This window comes from Stegastes partitus, unplaced genomic scaffold (assembly GCF_000690725.1).
Source record: "Stegastes partitus isolate 25-593 unplaced genomic scaffold, Stegastes_partitus-1.0.2 Scaffold51, whole genome shotgun sequence".
In the NCBI taxonomy this organism is placed as follows: Eukaryota; Metazoa; Chordata; class Actinopteri; family Pomacentridae; genus Stegastes; species Stegastes partitus.
Window position 1 is genome coordinate 820,907 of NW_007577782.1, and position 18,345 is coordinate 839,251.

The window sequence follows — 18,345 nt, forward strand, 5'->3', positions numbered from 1 at the left end:
ACTTGGCCTGCTTGTTGACCCTCATGGAGACTCCAGTGTTTTTGCGCCGTTGTGTGGTTAAAGTGTGACACTGTTGGTCAGCATTAACAGTGTAATCTCTTGAGCTGCTAAAGTCGTGAACCAGCGAGGCTCTAATGAAGAGGAAGATGAGGTTTTGTCTCATGAAAGTGTGCAGGCTGCTCTGCTCGGCGTTGACTTTTCCTCTACACCTCATGGAGGCCACAGGCCTGTTCAAAGTGTACAAACGCCTGTTCCCTCTGCTCGCCTACAATATCACGTTTTCATACAACGACAAAATGCACAAAACGAAGAGGGAGCTATTTCGAAACGTCGCCAAATTTGCGGCAGAAGACGGCACGCTTCGCCTGCTGGAGATCGGCTGTGGCAGCGGGGCCAACTTTAGGTTTTACCCGGACGGCTGCACGGTGGTCTGCACGGACCCCAACCCGCACTTCGAGAGCTACCTGCGGATGAGCATGAAGGCAAACACGCACCTCACTTACGATAAGTTTATCGCTGCGTCCGGGGAGGACCTGAGAGTCGTGCAGGACGAGTCTGTGGACGTTGTCGTCTGTACTCTGGTCCTGTGCTCCGTCAGCAGCGTGCAGCAGGTGCTGACGGAGGCCCGACGCGTCCTCAGACCGGTGAGTCACTGCTGCTGCGTTCACGGCCAGTGGGACATTTGTACGTTCACACACAGGAGAGGCACAGTGCGGTACTCTAAAACACACACACACACACACACACTCACATGAAGCTTTGAAAATCTGATAGAAGCAGTGCCAGAGAAATACTTAAAATAATAATATTAATAATAATTGATGTAATTCTGTGTAAAAACTGTGAAAATACCAGCGACTATAGGGTATTTTCAGGTGATTTACATACAGTAAAGGTGTAATTTTATGGTCCCGCATTGTAAATCAACAACATGCTATTTTTTTAAAATGCAGATTTTTGGTGTGGATATTATTTCCTCATCTGGCTTATTACACAGCCAACCAGTAAGTTATTACTTTTTTTCCCGATGATTTTCAAAGATACAGTTGAAACCGGAAGTTTACATACACTGTGTTAAAAGACACATAACCTTTTTTTTCTCACTATCTGACATTAAATGTGACTAAACTTTTCCTGTTTAAGGTCAGCCAGGATTACCAAAATTATTTCTATTTGCGAAACGCCAGTTCTCACTGCTGCCCTCAGGAAAGAGGTACCGGTCCATCAAGGCCCGCACAACCAGATTCATCAACACGTTCTACCAGTGCAATACGGGTACTGAACGCACATCAGTCTCCATAGTCTTTCCTATTTATCACATATATTTGTTATTTGTACTATACTATACTATACTATACTATACTATACTATATAATTATATCATAATTACGTTTTAATTATTATTATTATACATGATACTGTATTTTGTATATATTTAGTACTTAGAATAATTATTTATTTCTATTATTTATATTTCTCATATATCCACAGTGTTCCTACCTCAACAGTGCAATATATTTATTCTGCTGTTGGTTACCTGTACATACTTCCTACTGGCTTCCTTTTGTAAATATTCATATTTGTCTTTTTATACTCTTACTTTTATACTTCAGCACCACTGGAGTTGTCTTTTAGTTTCGTTGTACCTTGTGTATGATGACAATAAAAAGCATTCTATTCTATAATGAGAGAGAGAATATTTTACAGATTTAAACATTGCCTTTAAACTGTATGACTTGGGTCAAACGCTTTGGGTTTCCTTCCACAAGCTTCTCACAATAGTTTAGTGGTATTCTGGTCCATTCCTCCTGACAGAACTGGTGGAACTGAGTCAGGTTTGTTGCCCGCCTTGCTCGCACACACCTTTTCAGCTCTGCCTACACATTTTCTGTGGGATTGAGATCAGGGCTTTGTGATGGCCACTCCAAGACATTGACTTTGTTATCCTTAAGCCACTCTGTAACTAAGGTCTCTTGCTTTTGTTCTGGGGTTGATACGTACATTTCCACCAAAACACATTCATCTCTGGGACATAGAACCGGTCTCCTTCCTGAGCGGTGTGATGACTGGACATCCCCATGGTGTTTATACTTGCGTATAATGTTTGAGCAGATGAACATAGAACCTTCAGGCAACTGGAAATTGTATCCGAGGATGACTTGTGGAGGTCCACAATTCTCATCCTGACATCTTGGCTGATTTCTTTAGATTTTCTACATGTTGTCACAAAAGGAAGCAGTGTGTTTGAGGTGTGCCTTAAAATACATCCACAGGTGAATGTATCCAATGAACTCAGATGTTGCCAGTTAATCTATCAAAAGCTTCCAAAGCCATGACATCATCATCATCGAGGCTTTCTCAAATAGTTTGAAGGCACAGTAATCTTAGTGTATATAAGCGTCTGACTAAAGAAAAGTAATTTTAAAAAAACTCTAAAAAATTCACTCATTATTCTAGCGTTTCGAAAGATAGAAATGAAGAGTTCATTTGCAAAAACAGATAACTCCATCTTCACAAACCTACAGAAAACCCACTTTTCCATCATCTACCTGAGACAATATCAATCAAACTTAAGTTATCTCTGTTTTTGTCATGTAAAAAATAAGAACATGAAAAAATAAGTGGTCTGCAAATCCACAAAAATGGAGGTATCTGTTTTTCAAGTGAACTCTTCAAATAATTTTGGTAATCCTAACTGACCTAAAACAGGAAACGTTTAGTCACATTTAGTGACTAATTCCGATAGTGAGAAAAAAAAGGCTATGTGCCTTTTTATACAGTGTATGCAAACTTCTGGTTTCAACTGTATTTGCAAAATAACTACTTACCGAAGCTTTAACATAGATGTAGCAGAGTACAGAGTGTATAATTTGCCTCTGAATTATAGTGAAGTAGAATGTAAATGCCTGAATAAAGTATATCATCATAGTACTTAAGTAATGCACATTTGTAAATGTACTGACACCGAACAAAAATGTAAACACGACATACAAAATATTTGTAAATTCTATCCATTATTTTTAGCAAAGGGGAGTAAGTATTTGCTGTTCTAACGTCCAACATCTAAACAGCAGAATGGACATAATGAATCAATAAAGTACGCGCCATATTCTAATTATCATAGGGGAAAATTAGAGTGCGGTCGTAAACAGAAATCACAAGTCAGTAGAAAGGTCACACATCTGCGACACAGAGAGTTAATGAAGTTGTTGATGCTGCTTGTAGAATGTTTACCCACTGACAAAAATGTCATTGAACCAGCTTCCTAAAAACAGGTAAAGTGCAGTGTTTTGGGGGCACCCTGGGTCCTCAAGCAAACTCCAGCTTCAGTCAATCAATCAGTCAGTCATTAGAACTGTATTTGTATAGAATCTTCCATATAGTTTATTGCAGTTCGAAGTTCTTGATGAATGATTGATAAGCCAAGGAGAGTGAGATTACCAAAGGCTACATAGACATGAAAACAAAATAATAAAAACGAGATATAGTTAGATTAATTTAGGCCTTAGCTGCTTGGTTGTCGAGCTTTTCTTATGGGTTAGCATAGAGAATATGAAAAGTGACATTTCAGGCCATTATGAGTAACCTAATATATTCTATTTCAAATATGTTGTGAATTTATTTTCAGTCTTTCTGTCATGGATTGAAACACTTTAGCAAATAATTCTTTAACACTGAAATAAAAGTATAAATGTCTCACAATAGCACAAATTAAGCTTCTGGGGTTGTTGAGTTCTGATGGGTTAAAGCCAGAAAACAAGAAAAGAAAGATGGGAGGGATCCTTTTGTTTTAAAGTAAACAGTGCACAGAAGTTCATATCATGTCTGTTTACATTTAAGACAGGTGATCTTGGTTTTCTCATCAAGGTGACCTTTAATATGGTCAACAAGTTTTTACATTCAACACGTATTGAGACATGTCTATTTTAGCATCACCATATAAGCCATACATTTCCTCTGCCACTGTTTGAGCTTCAGAGCTCTACCTCATAACAGTAGCAGTAGTAAAAATTACACAACCAGATTTGACCAAGCATAAGATAATCTGTTTTTGCTGGCTTTCTCTTTCAGGGCGGAGCGTTCTACTTTTTGGAACATGTCGTCTCAGATCCCTCCTCCTGGACGTACTTCTTTCAGCACGTGTTTGAACCTCTGTGGTATTATCTTGGGGACGGATGCACAATCACCAGAGCAACATGGAAAGACTTGGAGGCAGCCGGTTTCACTGAACTTCACCTGAGACACATCGAGGCTCCAAAGGTCACTTTAATGATAAGGCCACACATTATGGGATATTCTATCAAGTGACAGCAGGAAAGAATGTACAGTTTGTGTATTTACCTGAAGCTGAGTCATTAATCACTGACAATATATAACAGGCTGCTGACCAATAAGACATGCAGCCCTGTAGGTTTATGAGATTTGTTTACAATTTCATTTTCAATAAACATTAGCCACACTATTGAGTGAAAATATATTTATTTACTTACAGAATCAGCAACATTTCATACACTGTTTGTTCTTCTTTCCCACCCGTCCCATGATGTACATTAATAAATATTACCTGGACACTGTGCTTTTTCCCTGATTGTCTAAGTAACTGCCAAGAAATAACCAACAAACCACACTTAATGTCATCTTTTCTGTTACCCTTTATATTCCATTGCACAAAAATAAGGAATGACAATTGTAACATCTCCTTATAGGGAAATGAGGGGAATTGCTGGTTCACAAAATAAACAGAAATTATGTCTGTGTAGTAATTATACAGTCAGAATTCTGCAGATGCTGTTAGAATAATTTTTTTTTTTTTTAAAAAGTCCAACAGCAACATTTTTAAAAACACAAGAAAAAAAAGAGGAAAGGGATACTTTTAAAAACTGAGACTGAATGTTAAAGCTCACAATTTCAAATCTCCCAGTATTAAAAATGTACACAACTATAAATGTTATAGCATTAGCAAATATTTAAAAAACAGCAGGTGGAAAAATGGCCAATTTGTTTTTTTCATTTCTTGAGTAAATCTCACTGCCATAAGTCACTTTTATATCAAACAGAGTAAAAAAAAAAAACAAAAAAAACCTGGAGAATCTCAGCCTGAAATGAAGTGTTCCCAGAAACCCCATCATGTCCAAATGGCTGAGCTGTGCCACTGCCGCACTATGTCTCTATCCTCCTCCTCTATTCAGACACATTATCCTGTTTTAACACAATAAAGATCCTTTAATGTTTTGAGTTCTTCGATCAGAGTCTTGTTTTGGTTCTCAAGAACAGCTACGCGGTTTTCCAGGCATTTAACGTATTCCTTTTTCTTTCGTCGACATTCACGGGCTGCCTCTCTGAAACGGGGAAAAACATGCAGTTAGTCCAACTGAACGACAAACAAATGCTACTTCAGCACATCACAATGTAAAGAGTATTACAGATGTGACATAAACCCTTTTCAGACACGGTCATATGTAACATTACTGGCTTCATCAACCGGTTAAAGAGACGGCATTCTGTCTTTCAGCTATAGGTCACTTTTGTGTTTCTGTTCCTCACGGTTTCATTCAGACTGAGAGCCATGGCACGCTCATGTTATTTGTCCTATGAAGCAGCACATCAAGTTATGTGTATTAGACAGGAATCCTCCAAAAAACTAATAAACCAATAGCAGGCTTATCAAACAGTCCAAGTAAATAACTGCCTAAAGTTTTAGGATTCCTTGTGTCCAGAGTGTTCATTTATGAAACATTCACAGATCCTGACAGATTAACAGAAAGGAGTGCACGTCTGAAAGGGGCTGTAAACTTTCAATTAATATGATAGGAGGATTTTGTTAACCCCTATCAGTCAAAAGCTCCAATATCAACAGGAAAATAAATGTGTTTACCTATTAAGATATTTTAAAACTTGTTTTTTTTATCATGAATTGAAACTTTTTTAAATTTACGTCTCATTTGTTTAAAAGCTGTCCTGTGTTATACAAGACTTCTCCATTCAGAAGGACAGGGAGCCTTTCCTCTGACTTTTACCAAGAAATACATTTAGCATGTACCTGTTTTTTGCAAGCCTGATTTCTCTTTTCATTGTTGGATCATCACTCTTACTCTGGGACAATCCCACAGGAGAGGTCATTACTACAGTCTGAGGCAGGGAGGTGGATGTGGGCGCTGTGCGGATCTGGTATGTTTGCACCTCTCCGCCTGCACCTGAGTGAAACGCAACAGTCAAAGAATGAGAACAGAGGTCAAAAGAGTTCTGCCACAAAATGTCACCACTTGAGAGATGTTACTTATTAAGTTTAGACCAGAATTTATTCGTTGATGATAGCTACGTACAGTGTTAGAGTACACTGAGAGAAAAGTGTCATTTGACTTGGTAAATATTTTTCTCTTTTTCTATCGTTCTACCTTCAAAACAGAGAAGACATTTTTGAAACCTGCGTGAACACAATTTACATTTATACAACACTTTTCAAAACAAAGTTGCAAAGTGCTTTACATGTTTGAATCAACATTAAAACATTTCAAAACAGAGGCAAACAGAATTAGGAAATTAAAGGCTGTTAAAAAAAAACCCAATACAATAAAAATGCAATTGAAAAATAAATAGGGCTATGAATATTCTAAAAGGGGCATTAACTAGTAATCAGTGGATAAGAACATGCTTCTAAAAATAAAGATGCTTTATATTAATTCAACTGCAATCAAATCATGTTGTTGGAAGCTAGGTACCTACAAGTCAAGTCACATTCCAACTGGAATAGCACTGCATCAAAGGAAAAATCAATACTGTGTTGGGCAGTGAGTAGATAAAGTTTATCAGGCACAAAGTCAACTGACAAAAGTTTATACTGCTTATTCTTTGCAGCTGGATTTTTACAAAGTTGCCATGGAGGTAGTGTTGGTCATCACTCTTGACAATTTGTACATACTGCTACATGAAGAGAATAGACTCAGATCCTTAAAATGCAGGACAAAGAGGCTGAGAAACAGTTGTTATCCAAGGTCCATCAGACTTCTGAACTCAAAACAATAAGATTTTACTTTTACTTTTACTAACGCTGCTTATGTGCAATCTCCTGCCCATATTTATTGTCATTTATTGGTTTTTATTTGATCTCATTACCTCCTCACTGTAGTGGATATATCTTGCCTATTTTGCATATGTTGGAATTCTTAATATGGTCTTGTTTTACATGTACATTTGATTTTATTATTTATGGTTGTTAATTTAGCTTGTTAAATGCACCGTCCTGAGGCAGCTACTTATATTATTGCCATGCCCCCATGAATGATGACAATAAAGCTATTCTATTCTAGGCTTCTATTCTATGATGCTGAACTGTGCTGCATGAAAGTTGTACCTGGACTTACTTTTTTGATTAACAACCCTTTTTGTCAAAGCCTTTAGAAGCAGCACAGCCTTCTGTCACTGGAATACATTTGGGGAGAGCCTTTTTGTGAAACTGTGTGTTGTTTGTTGGAATATAGCTGACCACACTTTTGTAAATGCTCTATTAAAAGGACATTGTTATCAGATGAATGTGGCTTAAAAAATAGTAAATTCAATCAGCTCACCTTGTACAACAACCTGATTGCTAGGCACCAGGATCTGCTGGCCGTCAGGTGTTTGGGCATACTGAAGGATGGTGGTGCCTTGCTGGGCTCCACCAGAGTTGGCCATGGCAACAGCCTGTAGTCCCTGAATGCCTTCTGACCCTGGAGCTGCCAGCTGGATTGTGCCATTTGCAGCTATGGTAACTGGAATAATCACACAGATGACATCAGAAAAGGGCATGGCACAATTAGATATTACATCCCTGCTGGATGAATTGTAAGTCTGGGTACTGTGACGACTTTTCTTTCAACAATTTTAAAAAACTCTTACTCCCTTTTTGGGCCACATTTCTCACCAATAGCTGATAAGTTTCCAGTATAAAGCTCTGTCTGGTAAAAGCATACTAACATGAAAGCATACCAAAAGCAATCATTCGTAATTATCATGATCATCTTATTTCCTGTGGCAGAAAACCAAAATGGCTTACATCAAAGTAATTACAAATTCACAACCTTTGAAGACATCCACCACTTTGATGTCCGCTCCTTTCTATGCAAGTGGAATACAAGGGAAGTTCTTACTGTACTGGCCGCTGCTGGTCTGGTAGATTGGGGTGGTTGGTACTGTAACACCTGTCACTCCTGTGGATGCCGGGCTGTTATCCTTTCCCTCAATGTGTACCACTTCCTCAGATGAAAGGTCATTTAGGATTTTCCTGCAAGGTGAGGCAATAAAGGATCCTGGAATCACTACTAATCAAACAAGATCTGTGCTCATTCACTGTTTTCTAAGTTGTTGGCTTACCTGTATGAGGGCCGTCGTGCCAGTATTTCTCTGGTCTTGTGGGGTGTTGTTCCACTGTCAGAGGAGTCCTGTGAATCTTCACTGTCTGAACCCTGTGCCTTGGAAGGTGGATTAACAAGTGCATGAGTATTTGTATAAAAAAACAAGGAGATGAACTGAACCGAGGCTGAGTTTTAAAATCAGCAACTACAGTGCCAAGAAAACCAGCTGGTCTGACCTGTGCAGTCTGTCCTTGAGGGGACTGAATGACTGACGACTGTGCAGACTGGATCACTCCTTGAACCTGAAACTGACCCCCTGGCAGTTGTACAACGGTCACAGAAGAACCACCCAGTGACATCTAGAAAAAAGAGACAATTTCAAATTGACAAAACACTGTACTTGTAGTTGTCATAGTAGCTTGCTTTTACTGTATGCACATAAAGGTGAGCTCAGAAGCACACCACAGCGTCACTGTGGTTTTTAAAAAAGGCATAAAAGAAAGATTTCACCCACAATACACACAACGTGTTTTCTTTACCTCTACTGGTGAGATGCTATTGTTTTATGTGCCTTGGAAGGAGGTATTGACCAATTCTAGTGCCAATCTAACATATTGAAAGTAGATTGAAAATTGGTGCAGTGCAATTTTAAAAATTTTGAAAAACTTTGCAACAGCATTTCTTTCAGGATTCAATGTCCTGGTCATTTGCAAAACACTGAAAAAAATGAGTCGGTATAATGGTGCTAAGTTTTTGTTGTTACTTTTTCAAATAATTTGAGCATCCTAAACACAATCCATTCCCCACTGTAGACAGCAATTCACTGTAATTTTCTACTATCCTACAATTTCATTTGGCAGACGCTTTTATCCAAAGCAACGTACATCTGAGAGTATCTTCAAGGTGAATATCTAATGAATCCAAAATTATCTGTAGGACTAGATATCACATGCTGGAAATGGAAATTTTGGGTGCTTTGGTCCCTAAAATTCTTTTTTTTTTTTTTTTTTTGGAGCCTACGAACTATAAACATGTCATATAAATAAGCAAACTATGCATTTTGTCACACAATTACATGTGCTCATTTGTTCTCATTTAGAGGAATTGATTAGAATTTATGTGTTTGCGATTTTGAAGCAGCTTTGAGTCTATTACAGTTGAGAACTACTGACTTATTACATGCTGTGAACTCAGACAAGAACTTAGTCCTTCAGGTACTTACTGCTTCCTACTGTCAAAATAAGGATTAAAATTGCTTCTGACACATCAACAAGAATCAAGTAAAGACAATGACAGAGGCGCAAGACTCAACCAAACAAACCAATCACACTAAACCCCAGAGTCACTTATTATTTTGTTTAAGGATTTTCATTCATTTCTTAAATGTTATTCTGTATAACAGCAAGAGTTGTTTTTTTTTTTTTAAACAACTCGCAAGGTAATTAAACTGTAATTGCAGTTGTTTTAAGCCTTAGATTTGTACTATCAACATAGCATTAATAAATGGATTTGTAGTGTTAGCAGCACAAAGAGCTACTGTGGTAATGTACCATGGCAGTACTTCAGAGACACTCTATAATGGTGTTTTGAATGGGATCTACTAGTTACCTGTTGGGCTATCTGTGAGAACTGAGAGGTTGTGATGGTAGTGGGAATGGTTGCAGCCTGTGACTCTGTGCCATTGCTGCCCTGCTGTACTTCTTCCATAGTAACTGAGAAGAAATAAATCAATATTACTGTCTTATAGTATCTCCAGTACAACAACAGTTGTCTGTGGCGGGCTTTGCTGCATGTAAATACGCTGTAACCACTCCGCTGTGGCCTGTGCGCTTCTTCTGCATTATTTATCATAAACAGCTCTTTGAAACCAGTATGAAATACATCACAGCTTTTTAAAAAATCACAGGTTCGTAGTTTAGCCAACACTTTTTTTCCCTCTAAAGTTTAAAAATGAGAGTTTAAACTAAGTAACGTCCGACTTCCTCTTCGGTTCAACCGCGTTAGCCAATGCAACTAACGTTAACATGGAGTTACGAAACACAGCTAGGCCCCGTATTCAATACTGTTAACTTTTTCCCCTCAATATTTTAATGCTGAATTTGACAAAGCGTCCGACTTCACTCTGAGTAAATGTTAACAGCAAAACTAAAAGGTCGCTGCTGCTAGAATATTCGAGCTCACTAACACCGCTAGTTGAGAGCAGCTAACGTGCACTTAAACGGACCTTAACCAATTTAAAGCGATAAAAAACATTAGTTTTAGCGGGAGTCGCTGAGTAAGTTTCGTTACTCCGATTCACGGGATGGACGAGCTTTTGTCTCAATGAGCAAATATGTGTAACTCTGTCACTGGCACGCAAGTTACCGCGTCAATAGACGTCAGCGATACGGGGAGCCATTAAGCTAACTACACCTTCCCTTTTCGTAAAACGGCGAGGAGTTGACGAAGCAGCGGCCGCCATTACGGCCACAGCAGAGCAGACAGCCAGACGAGCGCTACAACACCGCTCGGCCAGCCGAGGTTTTTTACCTTTTCAAAGGCCGCGTAACTGCTCTTGTTCACAGCGTGGACTTCGTGCAATTCGTGTATTTACTTTTAATGAAGGAGTGGCCGAAAAGTTACTTAGCACCGCCGGCTAACAGCTAAAAACACAAAGATGTCAGCTAAAAAAAAATAGCTGAGCACTTTTTCGCCAAAGGAAATGGGCGGAGCTTCCGATCAAATACGCATTACGTAATGGCTCCTTCGGGTTTTGTGATTGGTGGAGAGAGTTTGAGCAACTCGTAGATGCAGAAAAACTGGAAAAGTTCATTTCACTTTATCTTATAGTTTTATTGTAACATATTTCATCAGAAACTAATATATTTCTCACTCTTACTCTTGCAGGATCTAATCTTGTAGCTCATCTTTAGACAATCAAGACTTGCTGTATTATAGATTAAACCAGGCCTTGATTGCTTAAATGTGCAATACTGAGATGCGGCTCCTGAACCTTTAAGGACCGACCTGATTTATTGTCAGAGGCTGTTTACTCAGGGCTGTTTGCACAATTGTTTGTCATTATTATTACCTTTAAAAAAAAGAAAAAACTTAACACAGTTACACTCTTTTTTGTTGTTAAAACCTGTTGTATCTTCCATGATACTTAAAATCGTCACAGTTGAAGCAATTTTCATCTTTAAGTTCTTACCCTTGCATTAGAACATTGGATGATGCCTTATGTGATAATGGTCCATCACATGTTTTAAATCTATTACACAATGAATGCATTATATATATACATATATATTACAAATCACAATATTTGTTAGTAAAATTGCAATTAGATGTTTTCCCCACATTGTTCAGCCCTACATGAAACTACCAAAGAGTACTGAAAATTGGGCTACAACATTACAATGACATGATGATGCATCAGTAATAATGCACTTTAACATTGGCCATTATGTGTAAGCATCATTTATATAAAGTACATTTTCTTGGCAATATCTCTGTGGAAGCTGTATGATCCATTTCTACTGTAACTCCAGCAAAAGATCTCAATACCAGAACAATACAACCTTTAAAACATGCTTCTGTTTTAATGTATTTGCTTCAAGTTATGTGCTTGTATATATATAGAGAGAGAAACTTAGACTTAAACTTAGATAAAAATGTAATGATCCACAAGGGAAAGTGTTTTATCACAGTAGAATATACAAAAAATAAACAAAATAGAAAAAAAAAAATGTTTTAAAAAGCAAACAGGAAAAAAAGAATACAATACAAAGATTTCCATATGTACAATGTACAATTTTACAAATGTTTGTTGTGTAACACAGTTATAAGTAGACAAAAATGAAACTGCAAACACTGACATTAAACCCCTGACATGAGCTCCAGACTGTAATATTGATATTAACACTGATATTGTGTTTCCTCCTTCTCTTATTCCTCACTCAGTTACAACGTTGTTTGTTTTGTGTTGTTGTTGATCTTAGTGTGTGTTCATATTGTGTTGTAGTTAGTGCTGTTAATTTAATAAATGTTCTTGATCACCTGTAAGTCCGGTTGCCCCACTGTTTTGTTGTTAACATGTAACTAACTTTAATAGAGTCCAGCTACCTAGCTTTTATAACAACAATAATAGTAACTTTATTTATATGGCACCTTTTAAAAACAGGGTGCTTTATAGACAGAGCAAAAAAGAAAAAGAAGGTTACTCAAAAAAAACACTGAACAACTGTATGTATGTATGCGTATATATATATATATATACATACATACACATACATACAGTTGTTCAGTGTTTTTTCTGAGTAGCCGTTTGAGTAGCCCCCCCACGACCCTAGTGAGGATTAGATACATAGAAAATGGATGGGTGGAAAAACATGGCTTCACTATGGCACACTCAAACGCCTACTTACATGCCTATGGCAATGTCTGTTAGCTGTTGCTCCCTCCAACAGTCCTCTGAAAGATCTGAACAAGACTCCTCTGTCTCTGCCTCTGGGTCTGCCAGCTCCATTCCAACCAGCTAGGCATGTTGGTAAGTTCCAGGGAAACGTACCAACCGAAACGGACGCTGTCTGTGGAAGCTCTGATCGCCTCAGTTAAACCTATGGGGAACATTATTCTCATTTGCTGCATCTTTTTCTTTTTCTTTGGCACCTTTGGGGTGCAGGTTAGTTGACATGCACACAGACACACATGCACAAAGCTTTCTTTTACCAAGTGCGTCACATTGGTGTAACCAGGCTGTCCTGCTGGATATGTGGCCCTAACCTATGTCAGGATTCATTGTGCACCCGTGCTGCCAGGGAAGCCTCTCTATTACTTATAAGAAATGGTAAAAACAAGAAAGGATGTGAAAATTTATGCCTCCATCCATGTAAAAAAAAACAACAACACCCAAAACGTCTGGTCATCAAAAAACGTCAATGGCTGTGTCTCAGTTGTCAGCTGTAGTCGCTTGGTGACAGGAGCAGCATGCCTAAACAACTGATGACACAAACAGGAAATCCTCTGTTGGCCAGACTGTCCATCTCCTTTGCCAACATTCAGTTTGACCCTGGTAACCTACGAAGGCTGCATCCTTCTAAGACACACTCGTAGCACACACCAAACAATATACACTTTTTTTTTTTTATCATTATTAATGTCGTAGCCTACCAGCTTTGATGCAGTCTAGATGACATGAGTACAATATAATTCTGCTTATTGATTCTGGTTCTTAACGATTCTTGATTCTTTTGATGGGTGAGAACAAAACAAATTGTAGGCTTATGTCACAGGGAGAAAAAAGACAAATCATAACATATTCAGTCACATTTGTCCTCACAACTATCTTTATACAGTTAATGGAACCTGTAAATGGAGTTTAATTTGGTTACTGTTGGTAAAATATATTATTATTATTATTATTATTATTATTATTATTATTATTATTATTATTATTATTATTATTATTATTATTATTATAGTTAATGCTCTTTCATCCTGCCTGTACTACTGTGTATATACAATAAACAGACAATAAACTTAATTTGATTTAATAATAATCCGTTCATTCTTTTTTTAGTCACTGTCTGCAATACTGAAATCTGGCAAAATACCAACATGGCAACAGTCTACAACCAGTTAACTTGAAGTTTAGGCAGCTGCTGCCCCTCGTCAGTGTCAACAAGAGAGAAGTAGGAATGTCTGTGCTTGGTGCTTGGTGCTCTTGCATAAGTTCAACAGAACCCATTAGCAAATATACAAAACTCAAACCCTGGCATTGTGCAGCGTGGTCCAGTGCAGAAAGGACACCATTGTGTAGCTGTCTCTCTCTGGTTTCCCCAGAAGAATATATCTGAACTTCAGCTACATCAAAACTCAACTGCTCATGTGTTGACTAATTTTAAAGTCTCTGCACTGGCTGCTTGTCTGTTTGAGAACTGATTTTAAGATGATTTTGATGGAACTGCCTTTCTACTTTACATTTGTATGAAAAGTGCTATACAAACAACCTCTGATTGATTGATTCTTTTTTTTTTTTTTTTTTTATTTTTAAAGCATACTGTTTTTAACTTTAATTTTAACTGATGTTTACTATTTTCCAAGTAGATGTAGGTTTTTATTAATCACCAAAGAGTATGAAGATCAATAGGCAGAGATTTAAAACATTTTAAACCCATGAAGGTGGATTTCTTCTTTCGTCTAAAAGGATCCAGTGCTCAGTGGACAAACATTTTCTGTGCACTATGGCTGCAATTAATTGCGCTTCCAATGGGTGCAAAGTTATTTGTGTGACTGAAATGATCTTTGGACTTTACTGATTCTCCTGAATTAGCTTCATGGTGTTATTTCACAAAATGTTGGGTGTTTTGGTGAGCCACACACAGGTCTACAAGCTTCTCATGGTTCACTGCATTGAATTTTGAATTTGGCTTTATGCTATCAAAAAATAAATAAATTCTGTCCATTAAGCCTCCTCCACAAGTGTGATTTCATTGTAAGGATGCAGTTTATACAATAATCCATTCAAACTATGACATTAAGACTGGCTTCAATCCCTTTAACACCATTACTTAAACTTATAAATATCCGGACACCTGAAATGATTAAATGCTTCTGTTTATTCTGTATTACTTATACATAAAGTATAAAACAAAGTACAACAAACCAAAATAGAAAATAAGTGAGAAAAATGGGAAGGGGTGTACCACCTTGATTTTTTTTTTTTCTTTTTTAACTATGTGAGTTAAAACGCCTCCTTAGTATTAAAGATTCCTCAGTGGATCACACCCTCTTGGGGCAAGTTTAGATTTCACCAAATAATTAAAATACAACATACTAAGAGTGCATACACAAAATATTGACAGAACAACTCCAGAGATGAATAGTCTTAAGTACACTACTGGTTAAATTTCATCAGTCCTCTGTTCTTAGTTATTACAAAATGTATAAGCATCATGTTTATTTCGCCAGACTGTGCAAGCTTTGAAATTAAATTGCACCGTCGTTGGGATTGCATAGTGTGTAAGAACTCTGACGGAAAAAGAGTGGAAACCAGAGGAAGCCCTTGTAGACTTCCCAGCAAAGCAGGTAGATGGTAGATGGACACTGGTTGTCAGTAACACCTCTTTTTCCTTACTAGGTTTGCAAGGTCTGGAACAATTACAAGGAGATTCATTTTGACAAATGTCTACATTTTATGGGTACTATTCACAGATTGCACCAAGGGACCACCTGGTCCATCCCTGTGTTATGAGTTTTGTTCCCTGAATATACAGCTTCATACATACTGTATTTATTTCTACCACTTGTGCCTCAAGATGAGATGTGCCTCAAGCCAATTTCTTCTTGTGCTTGGCTGAGTCATGCAAACATTCTACTGCAAATGTAGGATGCAATGTCAAAGCTAAGATGAAGTGCTTTTTGAGTTTTTATCGGTGGACTTAAAACTGGGCAAAAACCAAATGTCAAGCAGTAAATATCTACAATTATGAACACACTTAATGGAATGTGAAATGGGCATAATTAAAGTCCACACAGTAGAAATCTACTGTTAGTACCATCAGTGCAAAGTGCCGTAATTAAATCATTGCTGTTTACCTTAAATGATTCAAAATCTCTCTAATATTGTGTTTGGCATGATTGAATGTTAGAATGGGACAAGTGCCAAGTCCAAAAAGAACAAAAAAACTATTTACATGTTGACATAAAGGGTTCATCACTGAAATACAGAATAATCCAGTACAAAGAACCGATAAATTATGGCAAGGAGCACAAGGAAAGCACAAGATTGCAGGAAACCAAATACATGTTGCAAATACATCCTGATGGAAATGACTTTCTTTTTTCTTTTTCTTTTTTTTTACCCTTTTCTTTTTCATATATTATCTTTATTTGCCGATCGATGATGTTTTAAGTGTGGCTCAGCTTTGCAACTGCATTACAAGTGCTTAGAAATCCAGTGACTGAATACAGAACATAATCCAGATACATGATGACTTGCCTCTATTGACTACAGTACCAACAACAATCCTTTTGAAATTCAGAGTAATTATTTACAAAGTTGCACAAAGACAAAACACAGTCTGAATGAACTTTTTGAGTGCTGAGAGGAAAAGGGGGCCAAACTCTGAAACACTTGCTCTATTATGTAATTACAAAACTGAGAAGTGCATGACTGCTTAGCAATACAAAGTACAATGGCAAATGGATATTAGATGAACAGCTATGGGCCTACTTTTATTTTATTTTTTTACAAAATAACCTGGTCGTTGGAAAACAGTCATAAAATGGTTTTAGCCTACTCCTTACACCATTCTTTTTCTGTGGGTGATAGGAAAGGTTCCTGGCATTAACAGTGATAGCCCTCCCAGTAAACTCTCAAAGCTCCGTAACCAAGATTCTTCAAATATAATGTATTGAACCATTAGTTATAATGCCTCATTGTTATAATAAAATAGATCATTTTTGAGAAAGTGCAATGTTACATCTATCCTGACTAACAATGCTTTAAAGTTATTTATCTTTACCCTCCATTATATAGTTAGTATCCTGCTTCAAAAGTACTTTTGAAACAGTTAAATCTTATTTACAATCTTTTTTCTGCTACTATTAGAATCTCCCAGCTGGGTTGTTTATCGAGAAACCTTCAACTGAGAGAGATGAGTCAAGCATTTATACATTTATACAATTAAAAATATCTATACAGTAACGTACAGTATCTAAAATACAAAGAGGCCCTCATAGGTACAGTACAGAATATGGCCTCTTTCCTCTTTTATTTGAATCCCTTTGGATATCTGTCAGGATTTCCACTACTAGTCAAGCCCAAAGGGGAAAACAGCCATTAATAGTAATTCATAGGAATGTATGGCTGAAGTTTTATAAGGCAGGAAATATATTAGGGCAGGAAAATCTATTTGGCTTCGTTATTAAGGGAAAAATAAGCTCTCTAAATGATGCACACAGACTGAGACTGGCTGCTGTTGTCATAGTTTGCCCTCTTATTCATCCATGTTAGTGAGAAATGACAAGGGCTCAGCACATGCATTTGTGTGCGTTTGTTTGAAAGCTGCATGTAAAAATATTTCAAGTTGTTGATTTAAGTTTAGTAGCTCTGTGTAGACACAAAAGGGAACGTGTTTGTGGTAACTACAGAATAAAGACAGATTTTCACAAAGACATTAATATAGTTTTCATTATAAAGTGGTCTTGTTATATGTGTTGTTTTGCCCTTTCTCCAAAAGAAGAAGAAAATAAAAAGTGCAACAGGGACTTTGTTTTTCTTTGCAATTTGCAGTACATGTTATCTCTGTCCCATTTGCAAAATTCTATCTATAAAAACACAGTGAACAACTCCACACATGGCAGATCCAATCACAGACATGCAGTGGCCGAGATATGCTGGTGTCACACAGGGCTGGGTGTCAGTACGCGTGGTTCATGCTGTTGCTTTACACCCTCCGCCAGGCCAGTAGTCAAATGCCGGGATGGTGGTGCAGAAGACTGTGGATGATGGCTAAATAAGCCCAGACCACCACAAGCGCTCACATGTTGTAAGCAACATAGATAGGATCTAGCTGATCAGCAAGGAAAGAGTCACGAAGGTGCATGCGCTGCTTCTCTCCTCTGGAGTTGATGGGTATGACCCCAGGGTCCACAATAACCACCACACCCACAATGAGGTGGTGCTCCTCTAGCACCACATTGGTTATCAGGGGCACCAGGTCCAGCGCATCCTGCTCTGAACCACACAGCTCCGACACCACCACCAGCAGGTTGGTCCACGTAAACACAGCACTGTGAGGGATAAGAACGCAGTGTTAAACAACACTATCAGCCAGTCGAATTAAAGCTCCCTGGTCATAGAATTAAATGATTAAAAATGATTAAAATCACACAATTACAATTTTTTAAGAAATTATGCTGTGGTGATGATTGTCTGACTAGAAGAGTATGAAGAAATGCAAAAGCAGAACAATTTTTCTTATTTATTTAACCCTCTGTAAATTAAAACTAGCTGGTGGGTTTTGAAAGG

At 37.7% G+C, this 18,345-nt stretch overlaps 3 protein-coding genes across 5 annotated transcripts in view; 1 reads left to right on the forward strand and 2 right to left on the reverse strand.

Moving 5' to 3' along the window:
* Positions 1-50: 50 nt before the first annotated feature.
* On the forward strand, positions 51-5,072 carry LOC103376594 (methyltransferase-like protein 7A). Its single transcript, XM_008307014.1, has 2 exons — positions 51-644; positions 4,072-5,072. The coding sequence occupies exons 1-2, from the start codon at positions 135-137 to the stop codon at positions 4,306-4,308; spliced, it is 747 nt and encodes a 248-aa protein (XP_008305236.1). The 5' UTR covers positions 51-134; the 3' UTR covers positions 4,309-5,072.
* atf1 (activating transcription factor 1) lies at positions 4,463-11,122 on the reverse strand. 3 transcript variants are annotated; one of them, XM_008307012.1, is made up of 8 exons: positions 10,860-11,122; positions 9,939-10,042; positions 8,567-8,689; positions 8,350-8,441; positions 8,127-8,260; positions 7,566-7,748; positions 6,041-6,194; positions 4,463-5,339 (listed from the first exon to the last, which is right to left on the reverse strand). In XM_008307012.1, the coding sequence occupies exons 2-8, from the start codon at positions 10,035-10,037 to the stop codon at positions 5,195-5,197; spliced, it is 930 nt and encodes a 309-aa protein (XP_008305234.1). In that variant the 5' UTR covers positions 10,038-10,042; positions 10,860-11,122; the 3' UTR covers positions 4,463-5,194. The 3 variants fall into 3 exon arrangements, with proteins under 3 accessions (XP_008305234.1, XP_008305233.1, XP_008305235.1); XM_008307011.1 differs by having other exon boundaries at positions 8,350-8,447; positions 10,860-11,101; XM_008307013.1 differs by lacking the exon at positions 9,939-10,042 and having other exon boundaries at positions 8,350-8,447; positions 10,860-11,064.
* Positions 11,123-14,909: 3,787 nt separating this feature from the next.
* The window catches only part of dip2bb (disco-interacting protein 2 homolog Bb), a 45,632-nt gene continuing 42,196 nt past the window's right edge, over positions 14,910-18,345 (reverse strand). Inside the window, exon 38 of the mRNA XM_008307015.1 lies at positions 14,910-18,107. Coding sequence (XP_008305237.1) covers positions 17,855-18,107 — 253 coding nt within the window. The 3' untranslated portion in view covers positions 14,910-17,854. The remainder of the gene's footprint in view (positions 18,108-18,345) is intronic.